This window comes from Gadus morhua, chromosome 7 (assembly GCF_902167405.1).
Source record: "Gadus morhua chromosome 7, gadMor3.0, whole genome shotgun sequence".
Classification (NCBI taxonomy): Eukaryota; Metazoa; Chordata; class Actinopteri; order Gadiformes; family Gadidae; genus Gadus; species Gadus morhua.
In genome coordinates, this window is record NC_044054.1 from 31,148,445 (window position 1) to 31,170,535 (window position 22,091).

The window sequence follows — 22,091 nt, forward strand, 5'->3', positions numbered from 1 at the left end:
CTAAGTGCAACTGGTCTGCGTAACTGGCAGAGATGCATTTAGTGATTAAAAAAAAACAACGTTCAAACTATTTGGCGATGGAAGAGGAAGGAGTCTAACTCTGTTAAAAGAGTTGAGATTCCACGGTACACACAGAAAGCACTCCTGTGTTCAGAACACAGGCAGCACAGCCTCATCTCTATGGATGTTTACATGACGTGTTTCATCCATACCATCCGTACTCATGGACTCATCAGATTTCAATGTGCATTTTGTTCGTGATGCAGCTTTGCAGTGGTGAATACAATATATTCAAATCATGTTCAATTACAAACCAATTCTTTCCTGAAAGAAAATAAGACTAGAAATCTTGCAGTCAAGTAAATCAAGCTAAATGTCTTGCAAAACGTAAAGTCCCGTCAATGATCGACTTCACGGATTCGGTCCCGCTAAGAAACCAAATTAACCCAAAGCTGAACCGTGCCAACAAATGTTGCTGGACGAGATATAAAACAGATATAAGCCCATAAACCCAGCCTTTGATCTGCCTGAAACCAGGAGATCAACCTTCATCTCCAATGGCGTCAATATTATTCAGCACGTTTCGAGACCCCAACCTCCAATGACGCACCTGAAATATTGTTCCCGGTGTGGACTCCAGCACAAGATGTACTGAAGGGCAGATTTTGTAAGACATTCGCTTTAGAAAAGGAATCTGAAGGCTGCTTTGGACAACAAAGGGTTACTGATGTAGATCCGCAGTGCCAAACCTTTTGGGACCATGCCCAAAGCCTTAAGTAGGCTACAAATGCAGCCTTAAGTTAAGCTTACCTGCTGTCCTATATGGCTACGCAGCTTCTAGTCCTGCAAGTTGAATTGATTTCATTGATAACTATTGATCAGTGTGTGCCGATTACTCAAAGCGATAGAGCTAGGGCCTGGCGCCATGCTAGCCATGGTTAGCAACACAATCACAGCTAGCTTATCAGAAGCCAGGCTCCGGCTCTATCGCTTTACCATGATAAAGTAGTATTTAAAGAGTTGAATAACATAAAATAACATGTTATGATGTTATTTATGTTATGTCCCACGTGAAGAACTCCTGTAAACCTTGCGGTATTGAAACTCAGTGAGCAAGGAGTCTTAGACAAGCTGAAAAACAAATGGTGGTACGATAAGGGGGAGTGTGGCACCAAAGACTCAGGAAGTAAGGTCAGTGTCTGCGGGATGCACCTCAAATGTTGACACGATGAATGCTTCTGTACGCAACACACCGTAAACCTTCACATACTGCTGGCCTCACTGGGCACGCAACGTCTGCTCACACACCCCAATGTAGCCTCACATTTCTTATTTATCACCAGCAGACCGTTTTATATGAGACTACACATTTAATAACACCATTATTTGATGCCTTTGACTGAATTCATAAGCATAACAGTACAACATGCTTTTTAAGAGTAGCAACCATTATACTGCTATTTTGTTGACCAAACCTTTATTGACATTTTATTTGTTGGTGTGTTTAATCATTTTACAGCAATGTTCGTTTTTCTTACGTTTTAAAGGCGGATAATAATCCGCCTTTAAAACGTGAAGAAAATCCTAAAATGACACTTTAACGTAAGATTTTAGGAGACAAATATGGGATTAGGATTTGAACTAGGAAAGGCACTAGGATGTGTGACTACAGCCACCAGTAGGGTTAGATCACGTGATAAAAACAAAAATGGTAAATTTCATAAATGAAATTCAATATTAATGTTTGGCTTTTAATATAAGTAAATTGGTTCTACTCGCCTGTCATCCACTGAAAGACAGGTTCATTAATTAACTGGTTTAATAACCCCGTAGGAGTCGAGGGCCCCGACGTAAAAAAGTTGGGGGTCCCGCCAGGGGAGACTGCACTACACATTAAGAGCCTTTCTCTCTACATTCACCACTAGTCACTAGTTATTATTAATCATCACAACATGACTGCTGTGCTCTGAGCGGCGGTAGTGGGTTCATTACAGAGCAACTGGGGTGGGAGGGTTCGTTTAGACCGGGTTCCATAGAGGGTTAATAAGTCAGTTAGATGTACTGTAGGTCGGTCAGACCGGGTTTAGGTAGAGGGTTAATAAGGCAGTTAGGTTTACTGTTAGTCTATTTAGACCGGGAGTAGCCTGAGTTAGGGGAGTTAACAAGGGGCCCATGAGAAACCCTCATCGCTTTGCTTTACCTTGTCGCCAGGACAAGACGAGCGCTCTGAGCCTCAGCAACGTGGCAGGGGTCTTCTACATTCTGGTCGGGGGGCTGGGGCTGGCCATGACCGTGGCGCTCATCGAGTTCTGCTACAAGTCCCGGGAAGAAACCAAACGGCTGAAGCTGGCCAAGAACGCCCAGAACTTTAAACCGGCGCCTCCAGCCAACACGCAGAACTTCGCGACGTACCGGGAAGGCTACAACGTGTACGGAACCGAGAGCGTCAAGATCTAGCCTCGGTAGGTCTCCTGCCGAGCCGACCTGCTGCTGATTGTTTGGTGCGTCACAAGTTGCATTGCTCCGATTGGTTGATTGGACTTATTGGTTCAGAGGCCGTTTTGTTTGCGCCTGATAACTCACTTTGGAAAGCAATAATGAACGGAGAGGTTCCAGACTAATCCGCATTAGTGGATTGGTTTGTCAGACTGGATTCAGTGTAAACGCTAATAGTAATTGCCAATGCCCGGTAATCAACCAATAGCAAAATAGAACTGATCAGGCCCCTTTTTAAAGAGTCTAACCTTAAAACATTATGCAAAAATATAACTTATTCTTCAACAATAACACTACAATGAAATGTGTGTTATATCAAATTAGAATGTTTTAAAATGATGATTGATCTGCCAAACCTCCTTATGATTTTCTTTATGTTTGCTAATTGCTTTGCAGATTGGAAACGTCCCTCCTAATGGTATGGCTGGACCCTGAAAACACACACACACACACACACACACACACACACACACACACACACACACACACACACACACACACACACTACGGCTGGTCTGCTAGACGGCTCTGGACTTGGTGAAGCCTGCTGTCCGCACCGCTCCTCCTGACCTCCGTGGAGGTTGACGGGCGTACGGCGGGGAATCGAACATGCGATCTGACTCTCGTAGTGCCTTACCGAACACGGCATCAGGGCAATGCAAACTTCACTTGGACTCACTCGACGAAGAGACATTTCAGGACTAATAAGTTGAGATCGGTGGAAGACTTTATAGGTTTTGTTTTCACGAAAAGCCATCGGTCCTCGATCTGAACATTGTTGAACATGTTGAATAGTTTGAATCCTCTGCAGACATTTTTGTGGTGAAAACTTTTGAGTTTGGGTTTAACGTTATACTTAGAGTAGTGAAGTCATCTACTTATTTTACAATAAGGTTTTATTTTCAGTGCTATATTATAATACAATTTAATTCATAGACTAAGATCAATAATAGTGATGACATGTTTTTTTTTATTTTATCGGAAGATGTGAATACTGAGACTGGGTGTCCACTCAAATGGCTTTGGTCCTGCTCATCCCTGAAGCCAAAGAAGATAATATAAGTGCAGCTATGAGATACCTGGTTTATACGTTCAGCATCCAGCCCAGCGACAAACATAAGACGGAATCATTCACGGCCAGGAGCTCTGAAAGAGCACTTGGAGGCGTCATCCAAAATAACACTGCATTCTGTACAAAATGTACTATTACACATTTAATAAAGTTTATATTTAATATCTCTTCCACCCCCCATATGGAGTTGAAAAACCCCATCTGCAGTGGAGTTTTGTATAACATTTCGTTGCGTTTGGGGTTGAACATGAGGTGGAAGTAAAATATGTTTTAAATGTTTATCAAGATAGAGATAAAGATGCTTCACATATACGGCTGAACCTTTTCTTTGTTTTGATTTTCTCTCCCCAAGTTAAATGCATGTTGAACTGTTAATGGCTTAACCAAACTGCACCGTAAAGTTAAAAGATTAAAAATCCCTCCCAAGTGGAACCGTTTCCATTGCTAGCAGACGGATGAGTGGCATGTAGACACAGGACAGCCAATGTACAAATACTTTTATTACATTCTTTTCCTAAATAAAAGTAACTTTTTGATATTTTGTTCTGTATATTTATTGTTTGGTTGTATTTAATACCTGCTTACATGTTTGAGTAATTTCCACCAAAATGTTTTGTGAATTGAAATTCTTAAAACTGACTTGCTTTATAAGGCCCTTAGATTAAAGGGTTGGAGATTTTACAACTAAATAAATCTGCCTGGATTTTTTCTTGTGTAAATAATAGGGCTCTTCCTGATGAATCTCCAAACCCTAGTTATTATACAATGCATAACATTACATTTAAAATGTTATCGTATGCGTTCGTTGGTGCAAGAATTTTTATCACCAAGGAAACGTCACGGTGGTTTTACAAAATAAAAGCATGAGACCAGATCAAAGTAACACTAAGAAATTCATTATTTATTGGTTTTAAAAAAGTGTACACGTGTTGAGTACAGCAGATTAAAAACTCCAAAAAGTTACTTGAAACAGTTGCAATCCAGTACAGAACTTTAGAAGTGGGGTTTTTGTATTCTTTATTTTACAATTCGGCATTTTCAGGGAGAATGAAACTGGCATTTTTTTTGTCATTTTATAAATTATGTAAAAACCTGAAAACACAAATAAACAGTGAACAAATTGTGACATAAATCAAAAAAAAACCAAACAAAAAAAAAACATGATTTGCAATTCCATGTCCCCCTCTTTATTATTGTACACATAATATACAAGATGGTCCTTAGTATCATGTATCCACCGTTGCACTCGGATTCAAAGGGTTGGCGGGGATGCCGGGCGCGGTCTAACGGCGGAGGCCACGCAGAGACTCGAGACACGCAGGGTTCTCTCGTAAAAAATGATAACACTTTCAGGTGATCTACAGGAAATACATTTAAAATGAAACATAAAAACATGGAGAGCCGAGATTCACAAACTACAGCGGACCTCTTCCCCGGGCAGGAGGACAACGGAAAGCAAAAAGAAGATCTGGTCCGGGACATGGAGGGCTGGTGGGGGGGGGGGGGGGCTGATAAAAGCGTCCCGGGTTCTGCAGGAGGAGGACACCGTGAGGACCATGAGGAGAGACATGGAGACAGTAGGGGAGCAGGAGGGGTCTTACCTGCACCCTGGGGGAGCGCACTATCGGTGCTTGTCTGACGATTTATGAGTGATCACGTTAAGGGAAACATCCATGTTGTTTTAGAAGAGCAGCTTCTAGACAGACAGACGGAGAGACGGACTGAGGGACAGAGACCGACGTATAAGCAGAGAGGGGGGATGACAGACAGACAGGCCGGCAGACAGACAAGAGGATGACAGACAGACACCAACATACAAGCAGACAGACGAGGAGGATGACAGACAGGCAGATAGACAAGAGGATGACAGACAGACACCAACGTACAAGCAGACAGACGGGGAGGATGACAGACAGGCAGACAGACAAGAGGATGACAGACAGACACCAACGTACAAGCAGACAGACGGGGAGGATGACAGACAGACCAACTAAGACACAGACAGAGGATGACAGACAGATGGAGTAAGACAGTCAGGGAGGATGAAGGACAGACAGATGGGAGTAGGCGACAGACAGACAGACAGGTCCAGGAATGAATTTCAAGGATATTGCTTCTTCTCTTCTTTTCCACTGCTGCTGTCTCTCTTCTCCTTCTTCTCAGACTTCTCCTTGTCGTGTCGGGACTCCTGGAGAAAAAAAGATACAATGGATTGGTCAGCGGTGTGGTTCGGCCTGGACCCTCTCCAGCCCTCCAGCGGCGGAGAGCTGGACAGCGGACGAAGACGGATCGCCTCCGAGAGGAGGACAACATGATGGGAGGAGCGTGAACCATGGGATTGTATCGGTGGGAGGCCGGAGAGCGCAGAGGTTAGGGGTCAGACTCCTAGCGGGAGGGTTCTTGGTTCCATGCCCAATGTCTACAGTCCCCCTTTGGCCCGCCCCAGCCCTCTTGTGATGCATCGTCATCTCCTGCTGTAGCAGTGCTGAACGCGCTTCAAAACTCACTGCTCGGGAATTTAAACACATTGTGGAATCTGGATTAGGGCTTTGACTTTTGCCCAAAAATCATATTCGAAGTTTGTTTGTTTATTAATATTAATATTCAAATATTTATGAATAATATTTTGACCATTAAATGCCTTCAGTAAGACCTGGATTGGGCTTCGCGGGGTTTGTTTACCCGCGTTGCTATGATTACCGGTCTTGCGCGTTCCACCGGTTTATTAGGTTTCTAATAAACCGCTGTCTAATCAATACTTCATTCACTGCCTCTTCCGTGGTCATTACAATATTATGAATAGACTGCGTGGGGTTCTCCGACGTCTCTCCCTCTTGGCCTGCCCATAACGGGTTCCAATATTAAGGGCTGCCTAACATTCGTTCGAATTTAGATTTATTTTCTGATATTCGAGTTATATTCGAATAACGAAGTTCGGAGTCAAAGCCCTATAATCCGGATAGCACTTGAAATGTGATTCTAACTATTCACTCCCCACCCAACATGTTATGACCCCGGGTGCGACTCCTCTCACTCTGCTCCCCGTCAGTGCAGAACCTGGTAGTCCCTCCACAGATCCTCGATGCGTTCCCCTTCATGTCCCCACAGTCCGTACAGGTGTGTGTGTGTGCGTGTGTGTGTGTGTGTGGCGTGGGCCAGACCATAATAATAATAAGTACCGGGGGGGGGCTGACCTTCTTGCCTCCAGAGGAAGTCCTCTCGGGCTTCACAGAGTCGCTCTTCTCCTTGGAGGAGGACTTGGAGCGCTTGGTCTTCTCCTTCTCCACCGACAGAGGGGCGTCCGAGGACGGGCTGGTGCTCTTGCTGTTCTTGCAGGAGTCTGGGGGAGAGTGAGGCGGGGGGTTATGGAGGCCGTGTGTGGGGTGAGATACGTGACGAAGGTGGTGGTGATGATGATGGTGATGAAGGCTCACTGGTTCCGTTCTCGTCCTTCCTCCTCTTGGTCTCCAGGGGGACCTCCGGGTCGCTGATGATGTGGTCCTGAGGAGAGGGAGACGGACGGGTCACTAGGGCCTCACTTCCCCGACGCCACGCGTCTCACCACAGCGTCTCACTCCCCGGTCTCACCAGAAACCCTCTCTCTGGTCTCGCCCTCTGGTCTCACTACAGCCTCTCATTCCCTGGTCTCCACACGTTTAAGGCCCCGTCCACACGAAGCCCAAACGGGCGAAACTGTTACGGTTTCGATCTATCCGGTTTCGGAGTATCTCCGTAAAGACGGAGTCAAGCGAAACCGGGTAGATGTGTACAATCGCTGTAGTACACATGCCAGGCCCATAAGGGGCGCTGCTTCTGCTAGAGAAATCCAGAAGGAAAATAAATAAGAAGAGGAGGCGAGCATGCGCATAAAGGGTGAGACTCCGCGGGCTCAACAGTCATTGGCTAGAGGGTCGAGGGGTGGGGCGATGACGTCATGGTTCACGGTTTCAGTCGGTTTCAGGCGTCCACACGAATCCAAAACGAAACCGGGTAGATTTTCAGAAGTTCACGGTTTCGGTCAGCGGATTCGCCGGCTTCGTGTGGACGGGGCCTCATTACATCTCACCCCCTGGTCTCCCTCCCTGTCTCACCCCCTGGTCTCCCTCCCTGTCTCACCCCCTGGTCTCCCTCCCTGTCTCACCCCCTGGTCTCCCTCCCTGTCTCACCCCCTGGTCTCCCTCCCTGTCTCACCCCCTGGTCTCCCTCCCTGTCTCACCCCCTGGTCTCCCCACTCACCCTCTTCCTCTCCTTGCGCTCCTTCTCTTCCTTCTTGTCCTTCCCGCGGGGCGTGGAGCCGTCGTTCTTGTCCTGCTCCCTCTCTCTGCTCTTGGAGCGCGACACACAGTTGTAGCCGGGGTGTTGCTGCGGAGACGAGGGCACGTTACACACACACACACACACACACACACACACACCGGTAGGCAGGAGACGGCCGCACTCCCCCCCCCCCCCCCCCCGGCTCTGACACCCCTGCGCACTAGAACCATGTGACCAACACCGGGTCCAGGATGCTCAATACTGACCCCTAGTGGTCCTTCTGCCTTAACAGTCTTATCTAATCAATGCACACCGATATAAACTAAACCCTGGTGGCCGGGTTGGGTCGGTGCAATCAGAAGTATTTAAGAAATCACAAAACTGTCCATCTGACACGCTGTGAATACTAAACCCGGACAGAAAGACTGACAGAGAGAGATAAGACAGAGACAAGCAAGAGAGAGACAAGGCAGAGTCCACACAGACGAGAGAGAGCGAGAAAGACAAACAACAGACAATACAGAAACCGAGACAAGATAGAGAGAGACAAGGCAGGGAGAAACAGTCAAGGAGACAAGCGAGAGCGAGAGACACAAAGACAACAGACAAGACGGAGAGAGACAGACGGACACAAGACAAACAGAGAGACAAGACAGAAATACACAGACAGAGAGACAAGACAGACACGATAGAGACAGTAGACAGAACCAAATCTAAATCCGGACTTTTAAGGGGAAAGCTGTGAGGTTCCTTCAGCTACGACCTCAAGAGTAGCTCGCTGTAATAGCCTGTGCCCCCCGATCTGGGGGCGAGGAGGGTTGGTGGGTTAGTCCCCGACCGCTGGCTGCATCCCTACTGCCCTCACCGTCCTGTGAACATGCTTCCCCGCAATACTTTTAAAAAATGAAGGCGTCACCGTTCGTACCGCCTCGACGGGGAACCCCTTGTTGATGGCTCCACGCTAAACACTATGCTATTAATTAGCTTCAACCATTTAGCTCTTGTAACAGAAGTGAAGTGACTCTTAAGTGAAGTGACTGTCTGCATCTTGAAGCAGCAGGTAGGGGCGATGGAACCCAGAGACCGAAACACTACAGGCCCATCCCCTTGTGACCCCATGACCCTAAAAAAGGATTACGCTTTCTTTATCGTTTAATACTTTGACCATCGTCTAGTTAACGACACCTTCCATGTCAGAACCGGGTCATTTTGAGTCCGTTTGACCCGGGAAGGTGGAGATAACTAGCCGACCGCGCTAGAAGGTGAGACTGAGGACCAGGCTGTAGGAGAGTAGGGGTCAAACCTTGCTGGCTGAGTCCTTAGGGTCGTTGTTAGCGTCCTGTAGGAATGAATGGACATGACAGATGAGCTGCTGCAGGGAGGGGGAGGGGGAGAGGGGGGGGGAGAAGGGAGGGAGGGGGGGAGAAGGGAGGGAGGGGGGGAGGTGGAGGAGGCGGCCCGCTTCTTCTCCGATCTGACCTCTGACCTTCGGGGATCAAGGCTCGGACAAGGTCAGGACACCTGGAATGTCAATACTTGGGAAACCCTGAGCATGGAGAAAGATAGAGATGTCTACAGAGAGCCGTGTTTCTGGAGCCTGTCTGCAGCATGTGGTGGTGGTGGTGGTGGTGGTGGTGGGGCTGAGCTGGTGTGCGGCTAAAGTGCTAAGCACTAGGGTGTGCTCGGTGTGCTAGCGCCTCCCCCAGTGTGCTACCACCGGGGTGTGCGAGCGCCAGTGTGCTGGCGCCAGGTGTGCGAGCCCTTACGGCGTGCAATGCGTCTGAGTATCAGTCACTTACAGGTGGAGACACGCCGGCGCCTACACCGTCCCTGGCTGCACGCAGGGCTACTATTACACCGCTAGCGTTGCCATGGTTACCGTCGTCTCTGGGGACATCTCGCCCGCCTCTTCCTCCTCTCCTTTCCTTCCTCCTCCTCCTCCTCCTCTCCTCCTTTCCTTCATTTCTTTGGGGGAGGGGCTGTGTAGCTCAGCTCTCCTCCGTTTGTTTGAGGGCAGGTGGGGGTGTGGGGGTCTTCCTGGTGCTGGTGGCGTCTCTTCTTGGTTGTTGGGGGGGAGTGGGGGGGGGGGTGAGGGTGATAAAGGGGTGCTGGTTGTTGGGGGGTGGGGGGGTCGTTGCTGATGGGTCACAGGAACACCTCTGGATCCGTCAACGTCGAACCGGGAACCGATGGCCTCCGAACCGTCTTCTGGATCTGCGTCAGGGTGGGGGCGTGGCCAGGGTCGGGGGGGGGGGTCGAGGGGGGCGTGGCCACCGCGCCCGGACGACCAGCATGACAGGATGACACCGCACCCCGGATGGGGGACCGGGTCCTGTAAGACCGGGCCGCGGGGGACTGACCGGTACGGACGACGAGGGAACCTCTAAAGTGCTTGAGCGGGATCTTCTGGGAACGTTAACTGAGACGGGGACGGGGGGCTGGGGGGCTCCAACGCTGGTGAAACTCGAGACGATAAAAACTCTTTTCCGACCGACGGAACTGGGGGGGGACGACTTTCATTTAAACTTTAGTTTGGACCTTTCCCCCGCCGCGGGCGAGCTGTACCGCGCGGCACAACGGTACAAAAAACATCTTCTCAAGGCACTACGACTCTCGCTCTTTAATAGGAAAATACTGCTCTCATAAAATCATTACATCTACACAACGCTCCTGGGGGGTAAGTCCATCAGGCTTAAAGGTGGAGGGGGGGGGGGGAGACAGAAGAGTCCATATGAGTGCTGGGTCGGGGGGGGCTCCTGGCTCCTGCTGGGGGTCTCCGGAGGTCGGGCGGCCGGGGTGTGAGAGGCAGAGAGGGGACACGACCTCAGGCCATACTAACCTTTACAGACGACGAGTGGGATGGAGACGAATGGCTGTCCAGCTTTCGCCTTTTTGTTTCTGTGGGATGGCGAGGGGGGGGGCGGGAGAGAGAGGGGGGGGGTCAGAGGTTGGCAGATGCGAGGCTCAGGTACACGTCCTACTAGGGCGGCTCGATTATGGAAAAAAAATCATAACCGCGATGATTTTGGCCGATATCGACATCCCGATTATTCTAAGGATTCTTTTTGAAAACATGAAGTTTTCATTCAGCATGTCTCTCCCAAAAAAACACTTTGCCACCGACGACATACACAACATGGTCAAGTAGAAAATGTTCAAATGTAAAATAATATACAGATCTGTATCCAGCTGTTCTAGAAAACATTTAACGAAAATAAATGAAATGGAATTTTTTTTATCTAAATCGAAAACTCAAATTTCGATTTATATCAAATTGATCGCCCAGCCCTACGGGGGCGTGGTGTGTGTGTGTGTGTGTGCGCGCGCGTCACCCACCCCTCTCAGTTTCAGACTCGGGCCGGGGGGGGGGCAGCTTGGCTCCGCCGGTGGCTCCGCGCTCCTTCTCCTTGCTCTTGGACTCCCGGGACGCCTCCTTGGCCTCCTCCTTGGCGCTGCTCTTCTCCTCCTTCAGCTTGTCGCGCTCCGCCTTGGGGGTCCGCTCCTTACCCTCGCGGCCCGCCCGCTCCTCCTTGGCCGCCGCTCCCCCTCCTCCTCCTCCCGTGCGCTCCTCCTTGCCGCCGGCGCCGCGCTCCTCCCTCTTGTCGCGGCGCTCCCCCTTGGTCTCCGGCGTGCTGCCCGGCGTCTTCTCCTTCTTCTTCTCCTTCCCGCTCTTCTCCTTGTCCTCCTTGGTCGCCTTGGTGCTGCGGGGCGCACGGGTCGGTTCACCAGTCAGTACACCAGTCAGCACACCAGTCGGTTCACCAGTCGGTTCACCAGTCAGTACACCAGTCGGTTCACCAGTCGGTTCACCAGTCGGTTCACCAGTCAGTACACCAGTCAGTACACCAGTCAGTACACCAGTCGGTTCACCAGTCGGTTCACCAGTCAGCAGACCAGTCAGTAGACCAGTCGGTTCACCAGTCGGTACACCAGTCGGTTCACCGGTCGGTTCACCAGTCAGTACACCGGTCGGTTCACCGGTCGGTACACCAGTCGGTACACCGGTCGGTTCACCAGTCGGTTTACCAGTCGGTTTACCAGTCAGTAGACGAGTCGGTTCACCAGTCAGTAGACCAGTCGGTTCACCAGTCAGTAGACCAGTCGGTTCACCAGTCGGTTCACCAGTCGGTTCACCAGTCGGTACAGACGGTTCACCAGTCGGTACAGACGGTTCACCAGTCAGTTCACCAGTCAGTTCACCAGTCGGTACAGACGGTTCACCAGTCAGTAAAGTGGGTTCACCAGTCAGTTCACCAGTCGGTACAGACGGTTCACCAGTCAGTTCACCAGTCGGTACAGACGGTTCACCAGTCAGTTCACCAGTCGGTACAGACGGTTCACCAGTCAGTAAAGTGGGTTCACCAGTCAGTAAAGTGGGTCCACCAGTCAGTAACGTCAGTAGCGCTGTCCCTCCACTAGGGGCAGCCTCAGTCTCTCAGGGAGCTGACACTGACCTGTTGGGAGCTGAGTTCCCGTTGCTGGTGGTGACCTTGGTTGTGGTGCTGTTGGCTTTGTTCACTGGTTTGGTTGTTCCTGCAGTCTTATCTTTACCGCGATCTGGGAACCAATCAGACACCGTTTAGACACCAGCTAGACATCACACACACACACCAGCTAGACATCACACACACACCAGCTAGACATCACACACACCAGCTAGACATCACACACACGGTTAAACAACAGCTAAACTTCTCACACACACACACACACACACACACCAGCTAAACATCAGACCGTTAAACACCAGCTAGACATCACACACACACACACCAACCAACTAGACATCACACACACACACACCAACTAGACATCACACACACACCAACCAACTAGACATCACACACACACACACACCAACCAACTAGACATCACACACACACACACACCAACCAACTAGACATCACACACAGACACACCGACTAGACATCCCATATAGCCTATGGAGATGTCAAAACAGAATAGACAGACGGGGAGGAGGTGGAGGGAGAGGTAATACAGAGAGACTGATGAGAGGGACAGACAGAGAGGGAGGCAATACGGAGGGAGGGATGGGATGAACAGAGAGGGGGGGAGGTCAGACGGCTGAAGGCCCACCTCCGTCCTCGGCCCCTGGGTCCTCTGTCTTGCTGGCGGGGGCCTTGCTGGCCAGGGGGCCGTTCTGCTGGCCGCCCAGAGCGGTTCTGCTGGCCGGCTGCTCCTTGTGGTGGAACTCGTTTTCCGGGACCATGTGGGCCTTACGCCCCTTCAGCTGGCCCGAGTACCTGACAAACACACACACACACACACACGCATAAGGAACCGCTGCTAGCATGGCTAACTCGCTATGGCTAACCCTACCTTGGATAGCTGCGGCTAACATTACCTTATTTTAGCTGCTGCGAAACCAAGATGGGTTTAGGCTAGGCCCATCTTGGTTTAGCTCGGGCTAGCCCCATCTTGGTTTAGCTCGGGCTAACCTCATCTTGGTTTAGCTCGGGCTAACCTCATCTTGGTTTAGCTCGGGCTAACCTCATCTTGGTTTAGCTCGGGCTAACCTCATCTTGGTTTAGCTCGGGCTAACCTCATCTTGGTTTAGCTCGGGCTAACCTCATCTTGGTTTAGCTCGGGCTAGCCCCATCTTGGTTTAGCTAGGGCTAGCCCCATCTTAGTTTAGCTAGGGCTAATCCCGCCTTGATATACCTAAAGCTAAACCAAGCTATCCCGTGTTAGCAGTAGCGCCCCAGCGCTGAGCTGCAGGGCCCCCGGTGAACGGCGGTGTTACCCCATGGCCAGGGCGTAGAGGTCGGGCCTCTTCTCCTTCTCCTCCAGGCAGATCTTGTGGACGCGGCACTCCAGCGCCTGGCCAAGGTTCAGCACCTTGGGGTAGCACGGCAGGATCTTGGTGAGCACGATCAGGACGTTCCTGATGTGGGTGTACTCCCCCGTCTCCAGGCAGTGCACCGAGGCCTGAGGGTGGAGAACGCAGTACAGTGAGGGTACGATGACATCATTAACTACAGGACAACGCAGTGAGGACAGTAGAGGTGGAGGTCACAGTGCAAACCCATGCCGACCGTTGGAATGGTGCGGATGAACAGAAGTATTTTTGATTTCCAGATTTGCTCGTCTAATGATTCAATAGGACCTACATTCGATTCAACGAGGAAGGGGAAAATCGTCTCTAAATCTTCCCTCATGGACAGTGTGTACTGATCTGCTGAATACGTGTATGGAGCACGGCACTCTCCTCACGCAGAGGTACAGAGCAGGGCTACTGTAGCACAGAAGTGGGAGACAGAGAGTGCCACACTGGCGTCCCTGGGTGTTCTCCGTGCAGGGGGACACAGTGAGGCGGTGCGGGTGGAGATGAAGGTGTTACCTTGGTGAGCATGTAGTGCCACTTGTGGACCACGTGTCTGAAGTTCTCGTAGTCCAGCTGGTCCGCCTTGTTCCCTCCGTCGAAGCCCGTGGCCCTGAAGATGGTCAGGAAGCCGGGGTAGTTGGCGCACTCCTGGATGCATGGGACAGAGGGAGGGTTAGCATGGCGCTAGTTAGCATGGCGCTAGTTAGCAGGACACTGGCGCGCTTGTAGCTAGTTAGACTATAGTAAGCATGTGGCTAGATAGCAGTGAGCTGGTTAGCGTGTGGCTAGATAGCAGGGAGCTGGTGAGCATGTGGCTAGTTAGCATGTGCCTAGTTAGCATGTGGCTAGTTAACATGTGACTAGTTAACGTGTGGCTAGTAAGAGTGTGGCTAGTTAACATGTGGCTAGTTAACGTGTGGCTAGTAAGAGTGTGGCTAGTTAGCGTGTGGCTAGTTAGCGTGTGGCTAGTTAGCGTGTGGCTAGTTCGCGTGTGGCTAGTTCGCGTGTGGCTAGTTCGCGTGTGGCTAGTTAGCTTGTGGCTATTTAGCGTGTGGCTATATAGCATGCGGCTTTTTAACATAGAGCTAGTGAGCGTGGCGGTGCCACTAGCTCGTGTGTAGCTACCGAGCATCTTGGTGAAACCAATACTTAATTAATACTGTGATTTCAGCCGACGAACCAAGCAAGCTCCATCAGGAAGATTAGTTGTTTTTTGGATTTGATTGAGTGTGAGCAGCAGCCCCGTCAGCTCTGCGGGGGTCTATCTCAGTGTGAGGGTCCAGACGATGAGAGGAGGGGGTGGGCGTACCTTCTCGTAGATGGAGCGGTCGCTATGCCAACGCGTCACCGTCTCCAGCATGCAGCAGAGGAAGCGTCCGTAGCGCCGCGACTCGTTCTCCGTGCAGCTAGCCACCGTGTAGATGATGGCGGAGAACACCTGGGAACACACAATCACCGTCAGAACACCGTCAGAACACCGTCAGGACACCGTCAGAACCGGCTCCACCAGTAGGAACCGGTACGGCCGGTCCGAACCAACACCACCGTCAGGACCAGCACCGCCCATCGAAACCAGTACGGCCGGTTAGAACCAGCTCCGCCCTTTGGAACCAGAACCACCCATAGCAACCAGTAAGGCCGGTTTGAACCAGAACCACCCATAGCAACCAGTAAGGCCGGTTTGAACCAGAACCACCACCCATAGCAACCAGTAAGGCCGGTTAGAACCAGAACCACCCATAGCAACCAGTAAGGCCGGTTAGAACCAGAACCACCCATAGCAACCAGTAAGGCCGGTTAGAACCAGAACCACGCATAGCAACCAGTAAGGCCGGTTAGAACCAGAACCACCCATAGCAACCAGTAAGGCCGGTTAGAACCAGAACCACCCATAGCAACCAGTAAGGCCGGTTAGAACCAGCACCACCCATAGCAACCAGTAAGGCCGGTTAGAACCAGAACCACCCATAGCAACCAGTAAGGCCGGTTAGAACCAGAACCACCCATAGCAACCAGTAAGGCCGGTTAGAACCAGAACCACCCATAGCAACCAGTAAGGCCGGTTAGAACCAGCACCACCCTTCAGAACCAACCCAAGCCGTCGGAACCATCACCACCCACCAGACACAGCCCCGCTTTTTCTTTTTTGATTCAGTGCTTTTTAATGTTAACATGGAGCCGATGTATCAGAGGCGCCTGATTATATATATATATATATATATATATATATATATATATATATATATATATATATATATATATATATATCAAGATAATAAGAGGATTGAGCCACATGGCGCTCCTAGGGTGCATTATTGTTTTCCCAGGGCAGCGTGTCAGGTATCTGATATAAATAGGACGACCTCATCGGAGGCTTCGGTTTAAATATAGATCTCAATCAGACGCTGCGCTCTGGTTACATCACCTCGCTCATGTTGTTGTGGTCGGTGTAATAGAGCGCGTGCGTGAGTGTGTGTTTGCGTGTGCGTGTCCTACCCGGTCGTAGCACAGCAGGGTGCAGAAGTTGGGCGTCTTCTGCTGGTGCACCAGCTCCACGAAGCGGGCGCAGTAGACGGCGTCGATGGCCGAGAAGATGCAGCGGGGGAAGAGACAGAGCTGCAGGAACTTGGTGATGGTCTCGTTCTTCGTGGATTCTGGACAGAAGACGCACGGGAAATACTCTTGAGGAAAACTGGGGAGACTTAGGACCCCCGAAACCCTAAAGTCTGAAGGAGCCGCAACCCAATCTCTGGTTCTCAGAAACAGAACTGACCTTCATCGATTTACCCTTTAGTCATTTAGCAAGACGCTTTCATCCAAAAAGTGTTAGTGAGGACATAGGACAATAAGGAGCAGGTAGGGGTTGGACAGTACAGAGACAGGTCATGAAGGAGCAGGTAGGGGTTAGACAGTACAGAGACAGGTCATTAAGGAGCAGGTAGGGGTTGGACAGTACAGAGACAGGTCATTAAGGAGCAGGTAGGGGTTAGACAGTACAGAGACAGGTCACTAAGGAGCAGGTAGGGGTTGGACAGTACAGAGACAGGTCACTAAGGAGCAGGTAGGGGTTAGACAGTACAGAGACAGGTCATTAAGGAGCAGGTAGGGGTTGGACAGTACAGAGACAGGTCACTAAGGAGCAGGTAGGGGTTGGACAGTACAGAGACAGGTCACTAAGGAGCAGGTAGGGGTTGGACAGTACAGAGACGGGTCACTAAGGAGCAGGTAGGGGTTAGACAGTACAGAGACGGGTCACTAAGGAGCAGGTAGGGGTTAGGGGACAGTTTGCTCTGCGATGCCAACATAAAGACTGGGGCCATTGGGGATTGAACCCAGCAGCTCAGTGTTGGGAGTGGGCCATGGGACAGTAGTAGTACTTACTGGCCAGTAACCAGTTGTCCTTCTCCAGCTTGAGCCGGTGCAGCACCCTCTGGACGTGCTCCAGCTGCTTCCTCTCCTCCTCCAGCAGCTTGTCCTGCAGGGCCGTGCAGCGCTCCTTCTCCTTCTTCTTCTTGTTCACCGGCTGGAGGAAGAGACCCGTTACAGGTTACTCACCGAGCACACCGCTCACTGTGTTGTATTGCGGCGTGTTTACACGGCTCATCTTTCTTGTTGTGTTCTTGACTTTTTCTTCCATGATTGTTTCAAGTGTTTCCCCCTCACAGTAAGAGCTTGGATGACATCGAACCGAGACGGAGAGAGTCAGAGAGATGGGGGGAGGGAGGGAGAGGGTGAGAGGGTGAGACGGGATGATAGAGATGGGGTGAGAGAGAGAGAGACAGAGACAGAGGGGGGAGGGAGAGAAAGACAGAGATGGTGTGTGTGTGTGTGTGTGTGTGCAGTGTTTGCTGTGTGTATGGGAGAGTTAAGCTGTGTGAGTGCACGCAGTGTGCGGTAAGCTGTGTGTGCGGTGAGCCGTGTGCGAGCGGTCACTCACTATCTCGGGGTTGTCCTCGATGGCCTTGATCTGGACCTTCAGCTTGTTGACCTCCCGCTCGTAGGCGGTGTGGGGCGCGGCCAGGTCGTACATGGTGAGCGACCAGAAGGTGGCGTAGAACTGGGGCCGCAGGTCGTCCCAGACGCGCGGCGGGTGCAGGGACACCACCGCCTCGTGCACCGGGCCCATCACCTGCTCGCACGCCGCCACGTACTTGTGCACCTTGGGCTGCTGCCGGCTGCCCTTCTCCCCCTTCTTCAGCTCGTCGTAGCGCGACTGTCGCCACGGCGACGGAGGAGAGAGGAAGGAGCAGAGGGGGGAGGAGTTTAGTGCGAGGAGGGCTTCGTTGGGGTTAGATGACCTGTAGGTTGATGGGTCGCCAGGTTTGAGTTGTGAGTGGACCTTTGAGTTAGGGGATGGCGCTCTCCATGGATATGAAGGATAATATACCAATGAATATCAAAAGGCCTCTCTGGTTGGTCTACAAGTATGGATGGTCTTGCAGCGTGGTGTGAACAGGCGGGACTTTTGGATTTTGAAATTAAGTGTCAAAACTTTGAAAAAGTAACACAAACTTTTCATTGACTCAACCGTTCCATTGGCACTAGGGACTTTCCATTTATGTGATCATAAACAGGAAGTGGAGTTCACCAGGACCTGCTGGCGTTCCAGTCATGTGACCATAGACAGGAAGTGGCGCTCACCAGGATCTGGTGGGCGTACATGGGTCGGGACAGGAAGAAGGCCGCGTCGTGGGGCGTGTGGAACTTGTTGCACAGGATGTCGATGGAGGGGACCCTCTTGATGTAGTCCTCCGTGCTCAGGTTGGAGGCCAGGAAGCCCCCGAACTGGACCAGGGTGTCGTGGCACTGCAAGGAGGACGGGGGTAGAGGGGGAGGGGGTCAGTCTCTGGTTAGCACACAGCGCCGTGGTAACCTCGCCAACGCCACAACATGCCGTTACCATGGTGATGACCCACACCTGCCTTGGATCGGTCCAACACGTTGACTAACGGGCTAATAAAAACCAACCGTGGCGAGTTTAAATTTAATGTCGCTCTTTCTCGGAACCGTAGCTGCATCGTATGCGTGCGGTTGACTTCTAACGCCAGGATTCACGGTTTTATTGACGTCGGGGTAGTAGTGCTAACGTCCCTCCCAGGGACGTTAGCACTACTACGACACATGCTGTATCATACGTAAACCTCAGCCTGGGCCATTGAAGGTCTACGCGCTGCCGGTGATTGGCAGAGGCGGCCACACTCAGGGCGATAGCGTGGACGGAGGTACACGGTCTCCTGTCCCCTAGATGGATAACCGTCTCTCAGACTGTGAGTCTGTCCGCGGCGCCTGCCAGTCCCTCAGGCGCCTCTATAGACCCCAGGATCAACAGGCAGACCAAGTCTCCCCCCCCCCCCCCCCGTGCCCGACACCTGCACTGCGACACCTTTGGAGGACTGCAGGCGGGGGAAGGTGTGATGGTCAGGACTCTAGAGTCCACTACAAGGTACACACACCCACCATGGACCGGGTCTCTGTTAGGTCTAGGACCAGGCCTCCTGGTCCTAACAGAGACCCGGTCCATGGTGGGGGTGTGTACCGGGTAGCAGAGCTAGACCAGGTTCAGGACAGGTCTGTACCTAGTCATATAGGCCCTGGTACATCTAAAACCAGTCAAACCGCTGAGACCGTTTTCTCTGACAAATGGGCGAGGTTGAAGCCAGATCCAGCCTTGCTGGACTACTGGAGTAGTCCAACCTTTACCACCAGCCCCCCCTTACTGGTCTACAGCACCATGAGAATGGGCCACACATCAGTGTATAAACTAGGGATGGGCGTGAGGAATCGATTACTCGAGTACTCCTCGTTACAAATGAACTCGGTTGGTGGACAGGCAAACTCGAGTTTGCATATACACACACAAACAAAGTTTTCTGAAGCAAATGTATAAATTTTCTGTCGGCGCCACTAACGCATGACGTGGGCACAAAGAAAATTAAATGCATCCATTTCCATGGCGCGTTCCGTGCCGTGTGCAGGCACGCCAGAATTCAAAAAGTTAAGAGATGGCGGTTAAAGCAAACCGCAGCGAAGAATTGAAATACTTTAAAGAAATAGGAGATCATAAGGTGAAATGTAAAATATGCCAAGCGAAATCGAGCTACCAGAAAGTACTAGTATGCGGCAACATATGCTCCTGAAACACAACGGTGAGTTCGGCAAAGCAGACCCGCAGCAACGGTGAAAGTGAAAGTGTGTCTGCTATTTTCACTTCCGCAAGACGCAGCTGTAATCCCGGGCGTGTAGAGAAGATCACAACACTGAGTATTTCCATAGTCCATTTGCTGCCGTTTTATTTGCAGCTTTAAATTATTTGCAATGGTTAGGCTACTTGTTTCGTTTTTTTTTAAACTGTTACAGGCCTTGGTTCGACGTGATTTAAATTGTGAGACGCATATTTATTTTTGTAAGGAAAATGTGTTTTGAACGTTTGCAAAAATAAATAATGAATACTCTGATAACTCTGACTGTTTTGATGGAGAATAAGTATTACATGTTTGGTTGGTAATATTGCCGTTCATCATCAGGCCTATTCCTGCTGCAGATGCGTTGCATTCTAAAAATAGATTCGATTAAACGAGTACTCGATTGATCCTCGAGGAATTCCTTCGATCACTCGAGTTTGGAATTTACTACTCGTGCCCATCCTTAGTATAAACAGCCCACAAATCACAGTGACTATCCTGTATAACTGAGTCACATCACAGTGACCATCTTGTATAACAGAAACATCACAGTAACCAGCTTCTATAACAGACACATCACAGTGACCATCCTGTATAACAGTCCCATCACAGTGACTATCTTCTATAACAGACACATCACAGTGACCATCTTGTATAACAGTCCCATCACAGTGACCATCTTCTATAACAGTCCCATCACAGTGACCATCTTGTATAACAGTCCCATCACAGTGACCATCCTATATAACAGTCCCATCACAGTGACTATCTTCTATAACAGTCCCATCACAGTGACCATCCTGTATAACGTCCCACACATCATTGTTTAAACAGCCAACACACCACCGTGTCTGACGGCTCACCTGGTCGTAGAGCTTCCCCACCAGCTTGAGGTGCTTCTCGCCGCCCTCCAGGAACACCACCCCGTTCCTCTGCTGGGCCATGAGAAGGCAGAGGGGCAGGGCCAGCTCGTGGTCCAGCAGCGCGTCCTTCAGCCGCTGGGACGACTTCTTAGTGTTACGGATCTGACCGAAGTACCCCCCCTGAGGACGGAGAGAGAGGGAGAGGAGAGAACGAGAGGAGAGGAAGGACCAGAGGACAGAGAGAGAGGAAAGAGGGAGGAGAGGAGAGACAGAAGAGAGGGAGAGAGGAGAGGACCAGAGGGAGAGGAGAGGGAGAGAGGACCAGAGGGAGAGGAGAGGGAGAGAGGACCAGAGAGAGGGAGGACCAGAAGACAGAGGGAGAGGAGAGGGAGAGAAGAGGACCAGAAGACAGAGGGAGAGGAGAGACAGAGGAGAGGGTGAGGGAGACGGAGTGGGTGAGGGAGACCACATGAAGATAGATTAGATAGACAGTCCGCTGTGTTCAGTTTTATGGATCCATTCAGTCCGACACTAAGCATCAGATGGACGGGGAAGTAGTGTCCTGGTAGTAATACAGTATCCCGCATTCAGTTCACCCATCCAGCTAGCGTTGAGAACCAAGATGGCCACCTAGTTTACACAAACACCTACTAGGTTATGAACCAAGATGGCCGTCCAATTCCTTCCCCCGCCTAGGGTTGAGAGCCAAGATGACCGCTGGGTGAATGCGGCCCATAGAGTGAGAGTGTGAACCAGGTGAGACGCTCACCTCTGCTTTGAGCTGTTCTCCCCCGGTCATTGCCTCCAGCTGCTCCGACGTCATCTCGTCCGTGATCTCGATGCCGGCCATCTTCTGCACCACCTCCTTCAGGATCAGCAGGTCAAAGCTACACACACACACACACACACACACAAGCAGAGACGTACACCCGTTTACAGACCTCGGACAACAGTTCAGAGAGGGTTGACCTTCCTCTTCCTTCGGTCCGTTCATAAACAAGGTGTTTGGTGGCCCCCTTTTTGTCCATAACATTCGTATCGCGGGTGGTCCCAGTGAGAATGGAAGCCACAACCCTGGGGGAGCAGCTACACACAGCCTCAATGAGGTCCCAGCTCGACTCGCCCAAGAGTTTCATCAGAGTTCACAAGAGTTTTGTCAGTTGAGTTGCTGTATGGGAATCTGTACGTCTCACACAGATCCCAGTCTTCCAGCTCTCTGAGGTCTGGGGGGGGTGTGGGGGGGTATGGGAGTGTTGTGACCCCTGTGGAGGGATGTTCTGCAGAGTTGAGAACATCCACGCTCAATTGAACCCAAACACTGGGTGGTTATTCTGGAGACGTGGCTGTCGTGAGCATGGCTGCGCAGCTCAAACAAA

General features: G+C 50.9%; 2 protein-coding genes across 11 annotated transcripts in view; one reads left to right on the forward strand and one right to left on the reverse strand.

Moving 5' to 3' along the window:
• gria3a (glutamate receptor, ionotropic, AMPA 3a) overlaps positions 1-4,727 on the forward strand; it is a 61,294-nt gene extending 56,567 nt beyond the window's left edge. The window contains exons 14-16 of one of the 5 annotated variants that reach the window (XM_030360269.1): positions 1,077-1,191; positions 2,212-2,501; positions 2,893-4,727. In XM_030360269.1, the coding sequence (XP_030216129.1) occupies positions 1,077-1,191; positions 2,212-2,457 (361 nt within the window). In that variant the 3' untranslated portion in view covers positions 2,458-2,501; positions 2,893-4,727. Of the gene's footprint in view, positions 1-1,076; positions 2,502-2,892 lie in introns of those variants that run through there. The other 4 variants (XM_030360267.1, XR_003977255.1, XR_003977256.1 and 1 more) reach the window with 4 other exon arrangements.
• The window catches only part of thoc2 (THO complex 2), a 32,947-nt gene continuing 15,304 nt past the window's right edge, over positions 4,449-22,091 (reverse strand). The window contains exons 20-39 of one of the 6 annotated variants that reach the window (XM_030360263.1): positions 21,485-21,602; positions 20,716-20,895; positions 18,312-18,476; positions 17,608-17,883; positions 17,052-17,193; positions 16,167-16,324; positions 14,980-15,108; positions 14,187-14,318; positions 13,590-13,774; positions 12,923-13,089; positions 12,280-12,382; positions 11,162-11,526; positions 10,665-10,723; positions 9,129-9,164; positions 7,805-7,930; positions 7,003-7,069; positions 6,763-6,908; positions 5,680-5,756; positions 5,170-5,217; positions 4,449-5,097 (exon numbers count right to left, since the gene is read on the reverse strand). In XM_030360263.1, coding sequence (XP_030216123.1) covers positions 5,190-5,217; positions 5,680-5,756; positions 6,763-6,908; positions 7,003-7,069; positions 7,805-7,930; positions 9,129-9,164; positions 10,665-10,723; positions 11,162-11,526; positions 12,280-12,382; positions 12,923-13,089; positions 13,590-13,774; positions 14,187-14,318; positions 14,980-15,108; positions 16,167-16,324; positions 17,052-17,193; positions 17,608-17,883; positions 18,312-18,476; positions 20,716-20,895; positions 21,485-21,602 — 2,659 coding nt within the window. In that variant the 3' untranslated portion in view covers positions 4,449-5,097; positions 5,170-5,189. Of the gene's footprint in view, positions 5,218-5,669; positions 5,757-6,747; positions 6,909-7,002; positions 7,070-7,804; positions 7,931-9,128; positions 9,165-10,664; positions 10,724-11,161; positions 11,527-12,279; positions 12,383-12,922; positions 13,090-13,589; positions 13,775-14,186; positions 14,319-14,979; positions 15,109-16,166; positions 16,325-17,051; positions 17,194-17,607; positions 17,884-18,311; positions 18,477-20,715; positions 20,896-21,484; positions 21,603-22,091 lie in introns of those variants that run through there. The other 5 variants (XM_030360261.1, XM_030360266.1, XM_030360260.1 and 2 more) reach the window with 5 other exon arrangements.